The sequence below is a fragment of the Ursus americanus genome, chromosome 8 (assembly GCF_024610735.1).
Source record: "Ursus americanus isolate L20-20 chromosome 8, mUrsAme1.1.p, whole genome shotgun sequence".
In the NCBI taxonomy this organism is placed as follows: domain Eukaryota; kingdom Metazoa; phylum Chordata; class Mammalia; order Carnivora; family Ursidae; genus Ursus; species Ursus americanus.
Genome location: NC_142134.1, coordinates 14130417 through 14144485, shown reverse-complemented (window position 1 = coordinate 14144485; position 14069 = coordinate 14130417). Strand labels below are relative to the sequence as shown.

The window sequence follows — 14069 nt, the reverse complement described above, 5'->3', positions numbered from 1 at the left end:
CATCACCCCATTAAAATAGTCAATGTATGCATCTGCTCTCCTTGTGCCTTTTTCCAATCCTTGTATTCCGAAGCCATCAATCTACTTTCTGTCACATGGATTACTTTTTTTTTTTTTTTTTTAAAGGCAGCTGAGCCTAGAGCACAAGTCCATTTTTCTACCTGGAACCACAGGCATTCCTAGTTTGTAATGAGTTTGCTTTACCTTCCAGTGACCTCTCTGGAGACAGAACAACAAAAAAATCCTCGTGAGGCTGCTGGGAGCTCAGGGAACAGCAGGGACTCTTTACCTAAAGCAGAGATCAGACCCCACAGGTGGCCCAGCCACACGTTTTGACTCTGTCAAAAATGTCAGAACATCCACAGTTAAAAATATTTTATTTAAGTTTATACAAAATACAGTCATGTACAAAAATGTACACAACATTTTCCATTCAGTTTACATTTTAAAAAAGGACAACTGTAATTTCAAATACGTTCTGCTTACATGTCGTGTAAACATTGTTCTGGGCCCATATTATTAACTAAAATTGTATTTACTTTTGGAGATTTTCAGGACCGTATGTATAGGTGTTTCAGACTGGGAATCAGATCTGCCAAACTGACTTCTGGAGCCACACGCATGAGCACAACGGGGCGGACGCCAGGCAGAGCGAGTCTCTGGAGACGTAACGGCAATGTCATAGCCACAGGAGCTTGGAGATGGACATATTTCGTCTTACGTACACACGCGTGTAGATCTGTAACTGATCTCAGCCGATGTCCGCACTTCTATTACGAAGGATCATAGCAGAAGAATGCAGGTGCCCACAGGGGCACAATCTCTACTCTGCCAAGTGGCCAGCGACACCGGGCCGTGCCTGCCACGCACATCGCTCTTGTCGGGAGCTTGCTGCGTTGACCACGTGAAGTGTTAGGATGCACGATCTGAATAGACATTTGGAAATATGTGTAGCTAGTCTTATGACAAAATGTACTCTTCAGTACATTTTGAGGGTCAAGTGGAGAAAAAATAAAGCAGGGAATAAAAGGAAAGAAAGCACATTGTGAGTTCTGCCGCACATACGGGCTTCACACTTTAGTACGGTTTTGTCTCTCCCTATTGATGTAACCAAGTGGATACTGAAAAAGACCATAGGAGGTGCTGGTCTGGGTGCAGAAACCACCTCCCCCCACCTAGCGGTGAAAAACACCATCCAGGGAGGAGTGTGTCAGGACGATCCTTCTTGAGTGCAGGAGAGAATTTAGACTACAGCGAACGTTTTATAAAGCAGTTGATAGTTCATGGCATTCGACTGTAAATAGACCATCGAAAGTAGTAAGGTTCAGAAAAGTGGCATCTTCATGATCAGATTAAGAATCTCTTTGAAGAGGTTAATCAACAAACTGAAATCTGATTTTCCTTGTAAATCTGACCAGTTCTGTATACTGGGCCCAATTTGGTCTGCTGAGAAGTAGGAAGTTCCAGAAAGAACCAACGTAATTGGTACCACGGCGGGGCCCTTTTATCAGCCTAGATAGTCACCTTATTAGGAATTCCGAGCCTAACCACATTCACAAATGCTCAGCCCTCAGGGGCTCCAAGACTGCACGCCTCAGGACAGCTCAGTGCAGTACTTATGATTTACGCACAGCCTTGTGACATTTGTCCAGGGCTAGAAATGCCACACCTGGGAGCAGACGCACCCTGAAACAGCCTCTCCTGCCACCATGCAAGCATTGCATCAGAATGAGACGAAGCAAAAATTACACTAACGTTACAAATAGAGACGTGGCTGAGCCCCGCCTAGGCAATAAATCATAAGCTTTTGACTTCAAACTGACAACTAGAGGGAAGAAATCTAATTTTTAGCCCCCAATGCATTATAGCTAGTAATTAAAAAAAAAATTAGTTCCCCAGTTTGAAATCTGGTTTGGTCTTCCATGGAAATTTCCCCTGAATTCAGGGAGATCACGGAGGTGGTGTGAGCTTACTTCTACCAGTACAAGATAAAGCAGCCATCCAAAAAACTTCTAAGCAGGCCCTTTTCCTAAACCTTGCACATACATGTCTGAAAAGTGAAATTCAAACTGAGCGATTCAGAGATGAAATGCAGTAATGATACCATACCGACCGAACATAAACATCTATTTCAATGTTTACTCCAGACTGAACACACAGAAAGCAAATGCTTGTGAAAATTATAAGCCTCGCTATTTCTAATTCTTACAATCATACAATCAAGTTTATTCATGCTTTACCTTCACTTATCATTGTTATTAAATAACCCCTGACATTTATTTTGTTGGCGTGAGCTAATAAACACACACACATTCCCAAGAGAGCAAAGGAAAAACCCCAGTCCAGAGTATTCTGTGTGAAACCAATTAAGACGCTGCCTCTAGGGCCTCGAGACCCTGGGCTGCAGAAATGGTTGCTGTGGAAACAAGTTTGCCTCGGCATTTGTGGCAGACCCAAAACCTCCTGCCATGTCTTCAGATAGGACCTAGCGTAAACAGGGCTCTTCCGCCCTTAATCTGGGCGCCATTCTATGAAGTTAATATAGATTAGAAATTACAAAGGAGAACATGACATTCCATACACAATTTATTTGACTGTAACTTGGTGTTTTGTTTTATTCAATCATACAAATTTGAATGGGGAGTCCTGGATAAACCTTTTACTTAATTTACCTTTGGCAGAAACAATAGATTTCAAACATTTAAGAGCTCCTCATTTATATAGCATTTTTTTAAAAATTCTGTAGCATATTAGTATTTTCAAAACAATACTCTTAAACAGATGTGCTTTAAAGGTTAGCTGGTAATGATTTGATTTATATTATAGCTTATTTGAGAGAATAATTACTCAAAAAGAACAGACTAGACATGTATTTCTTTTAAAAAATACAATTTTTGGTCATGTGAATGATTCATGTTCAGATTTCAAAAATAGAAAATGTCCTAAAGTGCTTAATTTTATTCATAATATAACTCCTTGAAATTATAGTGATCTGCAATGTAAACAGTAGAGCAAAGAATACCAAACTATATATTCATGTACACTTAAATTCGTAGGATTATGTACCGTCTTTAAATGCGTGGATTAACGCAGGGCACTTCCAACACACAGCTCATGCTTCTATATGATTATTTGTAAGAACAAACGTAAAGGGATTCTTTCCCCCTACTCCCGACTTCGAACAGCCTTTGGCCGACAGCGGCCACCTCACTTCAGCAGTGGAAAACACAGCCATCAACCCCATCTGACCAGCTTCTCAAGAGCCCATCTCGAAACTGACAATTGGTCAGCAGAGTTTTACATTCTCTTCATTTTCTTCTTCTTATCAAACCAAACGAAATGGTTCCCTTTAAGAAGGCAACTCTCAAACCCGAGAGGAGGGCAGCCTTGCTCTCCTGCTCATCCAGCAACGTTGTCTTCGAGAGGCCATCCCGCCGAAATGCCTGCTCTTGGCCACCGGTGGCTGGTGTGCGGACACTTGAGCCCTACCTCACAAAGCGCGAACCTAGGCCTCGGACGGACGGGCAGAGACAGAATTCACTTTCCTCGGTGCGGACACAGAAGGTGAAAAGTAACAATATATCACAAGGTGACATCAGCACAGTGAAGAGATGAATGATTTGGTGTTTTAAATTCCCTGGTTTTCCCAAAATGTCTAATATAGACAGCTCTGTGACACAGTCTCTGAGAAAATTATAATAAGTGACCACACACCATTATTTTTCTCTTTATACACGATCTTGAAAAGTGTGATTTCGATTCTGCCTTGGGCTGAGTTCTGAGGGCTACATTTACCCCTCGGCGGGGGGTATTTTAGTGGAGGTGACTTCTAAAAAAACCTTTAAACTCTGCTAAGTACTCAGAAGGCTTAGAACGCAGGCTCTCTCTCTCTCTCTCTCTCATGATCCTCAACGCTTAAGCTAAGATTTAAGCAAGATCCTTTATGTTTGGCTGGAGCCAAAATGAAACCAACCCCAAACAGTTTCCCATAGCACACTGGCCTTGCTTAGTGTTCGATGTGAAAATCTGAGACTGATTAAGTGCAAACCACGTTCAGGAAAGGATTTTGCAGGCTCTTCACCCTGTTGCCGGATGGAAAAATCAGCATGAATACAGCTGTAGTCCCTCTGTCCTCTGCAGATGATCCCGTCCTAGTCAGGAATCACAATTCTTCGTCAGCGGAGGAAATCTTGAAGCAACACACCGTCAAACAGCTGACTGGGCCGCCGTGCTGGGCAGGTGCGGCTGCCGCCTACCTGAGAACCGAGGGTGCAGCTCTGTGGCCCGGTTCACGAGCGTGGCCGAGGCAGCAAACAGGGCTCCGACGCACATTCCCACTTTACTGGGTGCAAAGAGGACATGGACCTGCATAGCAAGTTCGCTCTCCAGACTGAAGTCCTGAGCTCGGTTTTAATCACAGTTAGACATGTTTCTCAGTTATCCGGGGAAGGACAGTGTATACTCTCCGTAGACGAGTGTGTCTCCATGTAGTGACTCAGCACTGCCAGCGTTAGTAAAGCTTCCCCTAGTGTCTACGTGCACCTGAGGGATCTTGACTTTTCCTTACAAAATCCTTAAATCAAGGCAGGTTGCCCTCCTCCCTCTAGGCAGGTTCTGAGGCCGGCACTGGACACTGGAGCTGATCCCAAAGGCCCGGAGGTGGAAGGGCTACATGCTTTGCAGGTCCAGCTCCAGGGCTGCCTTCCAGTTTTTGCAGAGCTGCTATTTACTAGGGGAGGCGGGTGGCAAGCTCAGCCTGCACCTTCGGCCCCCTGTGCTCGGGCTGGGGCTGGGCCCCTCACATGGACTTGGAATCAGTGTCTCTCTTGCTGATAAGCACCTCCAAGAGCCTGAGTTTCGCCTTTATGTGCTTATATTCGTTGTATTCTTCAGCCATGGGAGTGCGGTCTTCTTTCTGGACATTTCTAATGGAAACAAAGGGAAAGGGGGCTGAGGATCATTTGCTGCCTCTCCTAGATGATACCGTTCATCAGGTGAATTATCATCATGTAGACACTTTGCAGGGTATCAACCTGTAGAGTCGGTGTTCCCAAGTGTCCCCTGGTATCAAGACCGAAGCTGGGTTTAGACAAGCAGTGAAAGATAGCTTCCCCCAGAAGGCACCATGCAACTGAATTTTTAGAGTTAATTTGGCATCCTGTAGAATGGTACGAAGGACTAAAAACTGTAGAAATTTTTTCTCTGCTGCTGGTATGTATGAACGCATATTAAGAGTCTCCATAGAAATCCTTTATTTATACTTGATGCCTTTTACTTTTATATATCTCATCTAATGAACCATTAAATTTCTCATTAGCAATCGGCATACCCATAATTTATAGGTTTAAAAAAACAGAGTTAATATCCTACTTATTATAAAATTAGTCTTGGAATTCAGCAATTGGATCACATAATACTAATAAGCCTTTATAGTTTACTGAGTAATTTTAAATGCATACTTTTTATATGAGCAAGTATTAATTGAGGGCTTATTACAGGTCAAGCCCTGTGCTAAGTGCTCTGTCCCCATGGTCTGGTTTAACCCTCACGAGAACGTGATGAAATGGTGCTACTGTCTACATTCTCAGCCACCGCACACTGCAGTCCTGCTTCTCATTTCTCTTTGAAACACACATGTCGAACGTGCAAATACCAGGCTTCCTTTCCTTCTTATTAAAGAGAAAATATAGGAGAGGAGATTGCATGGGGCTTATTTAATTCTGTTCAATGAACTAAAAAACAAACTGGTTTTATTCATGCCCTGCCTTGTTCAAGTAAAGGATTCTAGATGGCTTCTCAGCAGTGGGCAGTGAAGGGAACAGCACTCTGACAGTTATCCTCACCCTGCTCTTTGAGAGACTTCACTCTCCTCAGATATGAAATTATGGGACCAGATTAAATGATGTCTGAAGCTAGAGTTTTTTAAACTCGTATGATGACGCACTTGGCTGGCTCAGTCGGAAGAGCATGTGACTCTTGATCTCAGGGTCATGAGTTTGAGCCCCATGTTGGGTGTAGAGATTACTTAAATAAATAAAAACTTAAAAAAAAAAAAAACCCAACCTTTCATGATGATTGTAAATTCCCGTCAGCTATCCTTTCTTAAAACTTGTGAAGTTGACACCATTTTATATAGTTCCTCATGTACAAGATATCTGTGAATAAAGTGACTATAATTATATGGAAAAAAATAAACCAAGAATATGTTTAGAAAGAGTGGAATGGAACAAACATTAATCCTGATTCGTCTTTGGTTATTATTCTTATTTTGCATATTATTTGTCTGCCTATTGATATTTTCTAAATAGCCTACAATGCATGGAGAAAGAAAAGCAAATATGCAGGTATAAAAATTCATAAATCTCAAGAAAGTCACTGTAAGATAGATCCAAATCAGGGATGCTAAAAAATTAATTTATATAATAATGAAATAAACTGGAATACAACACATTTTAAATGCCAAAGTTAATGTTTATGGTGCTTTTATATCCCAATACTTTGGAGAAGTATGAAAGGGGACCTTTTAAAGACAAACTATATTTATACAGTTAAAATAATATGGATTAAGATAAAATCATTTTCAAGTGTTAAAACTTCACTCCAACGTCAGAGATGCCAATCTCTTCCCTGTCCTGCCCTCGTCTTGCGCTGTGAACTGGTAAGAGCTGGGCGGTCACCTGTAAACCGGGGATGCTATTCCTTAGCACAACGTTCTACGAGGTTGATTGTCTATGCCTTGAAACTCACTCGAGAAAGGCACCCTGTCAATCTTGTGGACTTATTGCTTCTTGCATATTTTTCATTCAAACCTGACAACGATCACCTTTGCTTTTAAAATAAGCCTCAAAATACCACGATTTAGAGTTGTCCTTTCCTTATTTCTCCGTCTAGCCTATTAAGACAACCCCCCCTCCACTCCCACCCCCCCCACACACCAAAACCAAAAAGCAGTGCTATCAACTGGAAACGTAGCTTCAAGCTGCTCATTTGAGATTAGAGTTTGATGGGACAGGTTTGTTGTATAAGTGTTAGCTGAATTTACATCCGTTTTGGAGACTGTCCCAGGAGCATTTCTTGCTGAAGGACCACAGAAACCTCCCCATCCCACAGTGACCCTCCAAGAGACCAGGCCACAGGCAGGATGCGGAGGGCTTGCCATTTGCGAGGCACTGCAGAGATCTGACAGGAAAAAAAGAGGGGTGTGTGTGCGGACGGGCAGGAAGGAGTTAGGGGAGAGAAAACAGGCTCTACCTTCCATTTTGTCTGAAAAAATTGTCTTCAAAATCACGAAGTTTCTTTCGAATCCTTTTCTTTTCTTCTCTCATTTCCTGAAGGTGTTCCAAGAGTTCCGGTCTAAGAAGGGCAGAAAAATTTTAAGAAAATTGGGTTAAATCTGAATTGTTATAAATACGATGAATGTGCAACTCAACAGGGTTGTGGAGACAGGGAGAAGCGTGTACGTGCAAGACTGTTGGGGGGGCTGAGGGACAGCAGAAATGGAGGTTTTCCATCCTCCGAATGCCAAATGTCCTGACGACAGGCACAGCTCTGGGGGCTCCTGCAAAGCCCCTGCTACTTATGAACCCTTAGGGCTTGTGTAATCCCATGGCGCTTTATTGTAGTTTGCTTTGAAAGAAAGAAGACATGAGCGTTTGGACGTGTTAAATGATGAGCTGTGGGGTCCAGAACCACACAGTGCCGTTGTAGATAGCTGGCCATCCAGCGAGATCTCACGTGCTCCCTCCAGCACCACGGGATAGAACAAGATAGAACACTGGGCCAGAAGCTGAACCACATTCACTGTTCTATCCACACAGATGTCCCCCAGGTAAGTCACTTGTGTTCTGCCAGACAACTTATTTAAATAGGAAGGCTAAAATATTTAAGAACGGCATTTTCACCCAAACATTTCGACACCACAGTTGAAATGACCTACATTGAAGCAGCATGGAGGTTGGAGAGCCCGGTGTCCTGGCTGCATTTTGACGGTATTTTATCATCCATTGGGGAAATAAACCCATCGGCATCATCTTCAAATTGGTCCAGGAAGCAGCGTGCACTGAAATCGGTCTTCAGAGTGACTGTGAAGTCCGGCTTTGTGCTGCTATCGTCCTCCGAACCCTCGTCTTCTTCCTGGAGGCGCACAGCAAACCCGATAAAAACCCGGTTACTTTTCCTGGCGCTCTTGCATTGTAAATATCATGTAACAGTCACTTAATTATCCAGACACCATATGGTTTCTTCTGCATCTACATTTAGCAACACATAGTACATTATGTCGATATATAATTGAATATCTATCTATATGGACACAGTAAATAACACAAACACTAAACACGACCACTCAGTAGGGGAAAAAACTATGAAACTATAAAAAAAATTAGTGTACAGCACAATGAACAGTTGTCGAGACAGGGTATGAAGGAACCACCAGTATAATTTATACTCTAAATCAACTGAAGCAAAAGAATCTCAGAGTTCCCAGCTCTGGGATAACACATAACAAAATCCACCAGCCGTCAGAGCTTTAGGGATTCCCTTAGTTGCGGACCTTGGAAAATACTTATTATTAAGCTACCAACCTCTTCAGAAATTGAACAATACAGCCTTTCTATTTAAGAGTTGAGATTATTAAGGAGGGCATGTATTGCGTGGCGCACTGGGTGTTACACGCAAGTAATGAATCATGGAACACTACATCAAAAACTAGGGATGTACTGTATGGTGACTAACATGATAAAAAATATTATTTAAAAAAAGAGTTGAGATTATAAAATATTTTGTGGTTGCCCGATGCACAGAATTTTAGGAAAGTTTTGGGAAGATCAAAACATTTATGTTCCCATGATTGGAATCCTAACATTCAACGTTTTTTTCAAGGAACTTCCAAGGGCCATGGCTGTAGTTTTCAGTATCCAGGATTCTTAAAAAAAGCAGGATATTCTCTGTCTTGGCAGTGCAATTAGAAAAACAATGAAGTCAAATGGCAGTTTCTTCGTGCCTATTTAAGTCTAAGGATGAAATCGTATCAGCCTGAATGGAAGATTTTAAAAGAAGTCATTTACTGCCAAGATGTACAGTCAGACCAGACGAGAATATCCTAATACCCGAAAAATTTCAAAAGTGGTTCGGAGCACAGCTACAGGCACACCAGCAAGAATAATGTCAGTTGTTCGGTGAAACCAGGCGGCTCCAGAGCCAGCGCAGTGGCTTCGTGGCAGGAGGCCGAGCAGTTGTCACCGGCAGCCAAGGCGCACGGACGCAAACGGCCTGCGGGGGGCGGGTTTCCTACCATAAGTTCGCTGTGTGTGTAACGGTGCCTCTGACGAGAAACGATGTGAATAAACTAGTGAACAAGCAGGCAAAACAAAACAAAACAAGCAGCATTACAAAACTATGATGAAAGGACTGCTCTGAAGGCACGAAGATAAAATTGGCAAAAACTACGTGGCTTTTCCAGATTCTCTCTGCTGTGACTTCAGATCTTCCGTCTCTTTGCTTGGAGTAAATACCTCATTGTTAATTTTTAAAAATTGAAATTATTAAAGACATTTTTAAATTTATAGAGGAAAAGTGACTTTTAAATTAGTAATTTATAAGTTTCTCTCTTTTTTTTTTTGTAAAAGGAAGTAACAAGTCCCACCGCCTGTAGTTTCTAGGATTGCTTGAAGTAAGGTATGTACCTGACAAGGGACACCTGGGCACAGAGGCTCCAGATCAGCCTTCACCTCTCCCCCCCCCAACTCTGGTTCCACTCCCACCCCCCGGATGAGGAAGACCAGGTGGAATCACTGGACCATAAACTCTGTGGAGACAGGGATTTGGACCTGTTGTTCACCGCTGTTCCCAGAGCTTAGCCAATGCCTGCATATAGCAGGTGCTTAATTAATGTCTGTCAAACAGGCCAGTAATCCAGTTTTAAGAGAAAAATACGAATTACTAGATGAGAGTATGACAGCCCAAGACAGATAAGAAATAAAGTCAGGTGTCTAGGCCTAATCAGTTATATCCCAAGGTCTTAAGAGAACTTAAAAATGTGAGAATGTGTCTTGCCCACAGTGAGAGATCAATGTATTTAAAGATGAGGCTAAACAAAACTATTCTCAGCAAGCTCTAAAAAATCATAGGAAATAAAAGAAGTGACAAACTATATCTTCAAATTATACGACCATGAAGTTGTTGTAGACATTGGGTAGACTCTAGAAGGAATGAACACATAATATATGAACAATTGAAAAAGAGTCTGCGATCGACACTGACTAGCAATAGCTCCCTTAAAACAAATGATGAAAACTAATCATTTTTCCTTTTTTGATAGGATTGGCATAATATCTGGATTTCAATAATGAATGCGGTGAGCTGATCTATGAAAGGGAGCTGACGGGGTGCCTGGCTGGCTTGGTTGGTGGAACATGTGACTCTTGGTCTCGGAGTTGTGAGTTCAAGCTCCACGTTCCATGCAGAGATTACTTAAAAAATAAAATCTTTAAACAGACAAACCAAAAAAGAAAGCTGACTGTAAAATTTGTGCAGAGTGATGGTGCAATGGTGATGGGAACCTGAAGGGAAGTCTACAGCAGGTTCTTCACCTGACCCAGCCTTACTCAATATTTATCCATCATTTGGACAAAAGACAGAACAGGCATATTCACAAAACGCACAGATAACAGTAGGTAGGGATATCTGGTATATTGGAATACAAAATCTAGATGCATCAATTTCATGAGGTTGGAACAGAAGTTGACAAAAAATTCCAGGTCCTACAATTTAGGCTAGAAACACAAGTTGGACTTGGATGACAAGCCCTCCACAGAAAGGGATGTAACGGAGCACATTAATGAGCAGTGAGACGGGGCCCCGGGCAGTGGTTCTCACCTGGGGGTGACTTTGACCCTAACGGACCTTTGGCAAGGTCTGCAGACAGTTTTGGTCACCACAACTGGGAAGGGGGTGGTTGCTGGGCACTGCTGGCATCTAGTGGCCAGAAGCCAGCCCCCAACGACAGCAAGCCATCTGGCCCCAAATGTCTACAGTGTAGACTGTACGCTGAACGCAGGCTGCCCCAGAAAGAGAACAATGAACTCACAACACTCAGACAGTCACGTAGGCACAGACTTGTCGAACAAAGGGCCCTGGCCGTCCAGATAAAGATCAGGACTGGTCCTTGGTCCACTATCCATCTTGCTGGTGAAGTCCTCTCTAAAACAGTGTTCAGTTCTGGGTATCAGTGTATCAAAGGGATACAGATAAACTGGTGTGATTAGAGCAGAACCACGAGGTTGCTGGAAGGTCTGGGACCAATATCGCATGAGGAATAGTATGAAGAACATGGAGAAAAAAACTTCCACAGGCTGTGGGTAAGAGTGGACAGGTCAGGTGACTGTAAAGGTGTGAAAGGCTCTCAAGGAAGCAGCAGTTACGCTCATTCCATGTTGTTCCAGAATGCAACATTAAGCCTATTACATAGAAAGCAATATATTAATAATAACTATGAATACTGTAATTTTATTTTTATACTTATCAAACTTACACATTCTGAAATTGCATATTACATAATTATTGTCTCTTAGTATTCTAATAATGATAATACCAATAAAATAACTTTTTAGTTACTATTAATGCCTAGCCCATGGAATGAGTGACCTTCTCCATTGCCGTAAACTTTTCAAGCTTGAGAACAGAATTACTTCTTGGGATAGTGTCTCTACTCGGTCAGGCGAGTTTTAAAGGAAATTCTTATGCTGGATGGAGAACTGACTAGACTGTCTCTCGGCTGTGGGGCCGGCTCTACTTCACACACGGCTGCCTTCCTACCCTAAGCATTTAAAACCAGGGCTGGTTTTTAAGGAAACCACCTCGATACAATCTTCTGATCTACACCCACATCAAATTCTAAATTGTATCAGAATTGCCAAGAATTAGTACAGTCCAAACACATGCTAATAAGCCCGGCCGGTTGGAACAAAATGAACTAAAGACAACACTATTTACAAAAGCAATGCAAGCATTGCAAAATTATCCGAAATTCTGACCACGTGGGTCAGAAGAAGAGCCGTGGCCAAAATATACTCGTGAAAAAAATAAACTGAGCCGAACGAGATTTGGAAGAAGGCCCTCTTTTAAAAGGTGCATCATTAACATATCTTCCATTTGTTTAATGAGGCAATTATTTATTAAGTGTCATATTCTGGATGTGTTAAAGAACACATTTTTATCTAGTTAACAGTTCTATTGCACGCTTCTAAGAGGAGTGCTAATTTTCGATACACACAATTGCCCAAATTTCTTCAATTATGGTGACTTCATTCTTGTGTGAAATTACCAGCCAGACAAAAGTTGTCTTCTTTCATCAACATCAAGTCTTACTGTAAGAAAATAGCTCCAGTTTTTAAAATACAATATAGCACATTTGCCTAAATGTTATGTTTGGAGCATTTTCATTAAACAAGTTCTAAGTAAAACAATATGAACAGTGAGCGTAATCATTGCCTAATACCTTAAAATTAGGTATGTGAAAAATTGAAGGCCCCTAAGAACTAAGAAAAGGAAAAGAATAAATAAGATTGGAGACCGTGTGGCTTCTGGCACCTTACCTCAGTCATAATGAGGACCAGGCAGGGCAATGGAGTGGTTCTCAACTGGTGTCCCTGGTGGGAATGGGGCCCTCGTGTTCTGCGATTTACCATTCCTAACTACAGGAGATAAACGACCGCCCCAGGCTTAGGGCTTTCCCGGAAATATGACAAGTGAAACTCCAATTGCTAACAATCACTGATTTAAAAAAAAAACCCAAAATCTGCCTTTTCATCTCTAGAACCTTGTAGAACGCAGTCCAGTTTGTTCAGTCATCTAGAAACAGAACTGTGAAAGGGGCTGATCATGGTCCAGGCCAGGTAGGTCCCTACGGAGACACACTGACCTGGGGGCACAGAGTCTACTTCCCATTCTAGCAAAAGTGGCCACCGAGGACAAGGATTACCTGTAAAAAACCCACAATTACCCTGGGGTGAAAACCAGAGCACAGATTCCCATGGCTGCTGGTGAGGGCACTACACTCACGGATCAGGAGCAGATTATTAACTTCGTCCTGAGGACTAAATGTGCCAGGGGAAAGGCAAAGACAGGAGGAGTGGGTGAGACTGCACCAGCAGACTGGGCAAAGACAAGGACAATACCGGTCTGCGAGAGGATAGTTTTTTTGTTGTATGCTATCTACGTTGCCTTTGTTAATTTTGGGTTTTCTAGAAATTCAATAAATAAGATTTTTGGGAAAGTTACCCAATGAGTTCATTGAAAAAGATTTTGGAATACAGAAAATCCATCCCAAATAGAGGAAAACAAAACAGAAAGTATTGCGAAAAAAAAACCCCTAAATCCCTGAAAGCAAAATGAAAACAAAACAAACGACAACAAGCCACAAAGAAGCAGGGGAATGAGATAAAACTAAGGAGATGGGCTCGGCCCTCATATCAGTAAGAGGGGACGGCTGGCAGTTGGTTACATGCAGCTGGTGATTTTAAGGGCTCAGCACCAGAAACCAGCACTGCGGGCCCCAGCGCCCCCCACCCCCTGCATCCACAGGAGGAGGGGAGGCGGGGAGAGGACGGAAGCCAATTTGGGAGAGGTTAGTGGCGGGAGGTCTTCACCTTTATCTCCTTGAAGAAGGAAGCCGTTTCGCCCTCGATAATTGGCTGCAGCAAAGGGCTTCTCCGCTTGCTGGAGGGGGATCCCTGCGACAGGTGTGGACAAGGTGGTTACATTGCGAACCCCTCTCCCTTGCCCTCCAGGCCTCTGCCTCCTCTGATTCACTAGGATTCATCACTGACTTTGAACGATACACCCTAACCTGTCCCCGCAAACAGTTCCAGGAAAACCAGAGACAAACAAAGCTCTCGTCCGAGGTGGTGCTTCATTTCAGAGCCCACAGGCCCAAACCAAGGAGGCCACAGGAGAGCAAGAATAGCCCACGAGCAGGCTAACCGATCGCAGGCCTAGGCCGAGGAGAGACGCCGGCCTGCTTCTCCTCCTCTCTCCTCCCCAATGACGGCAAGAACGAGAACCCGGGAACC

General features: G+C 42.9%; 1 protein-coding gene across 12 annotated transcripts in view; it reads right to left on the bottom strand.

Moving 5' to 3' along the window:
* Positions 1-360: 360 nt before the first annotated feature.
* Positions 361-14069, bottom strand: part of FAM13A (family with sequence similarity 13 member A) — a 344460-nt gene continuing 330751 nt past the window's right edge. For 11 of the 12 annotated variants that reach the window (XM_087863995.1, XM_045791832.2, XM_045791848.2 and 8 more), the window contains 4 exons: positions 13647-13730; positions 7937-8133; positions 7252-7353; positions 361-4925 (listed from right to left, as the gene is read on the bottom strand). In XM_087863995.1, coding sequence (XP_087720121.1) covers positions 4799-4925; positions 7252-7353; positions 7937-8133; positions 13647-13730 — 510 coding nt within the window. In that variant the 3' untranslated portion in view covers positions 361-4798. The remainder of the gene's footprint in view (positions 4926-7251; positions 7354-7936; positions 8134-13646; positions 13731-14069) is intronic. The other variant, XM_045791857.2, reaches the window with a different exon arrangement.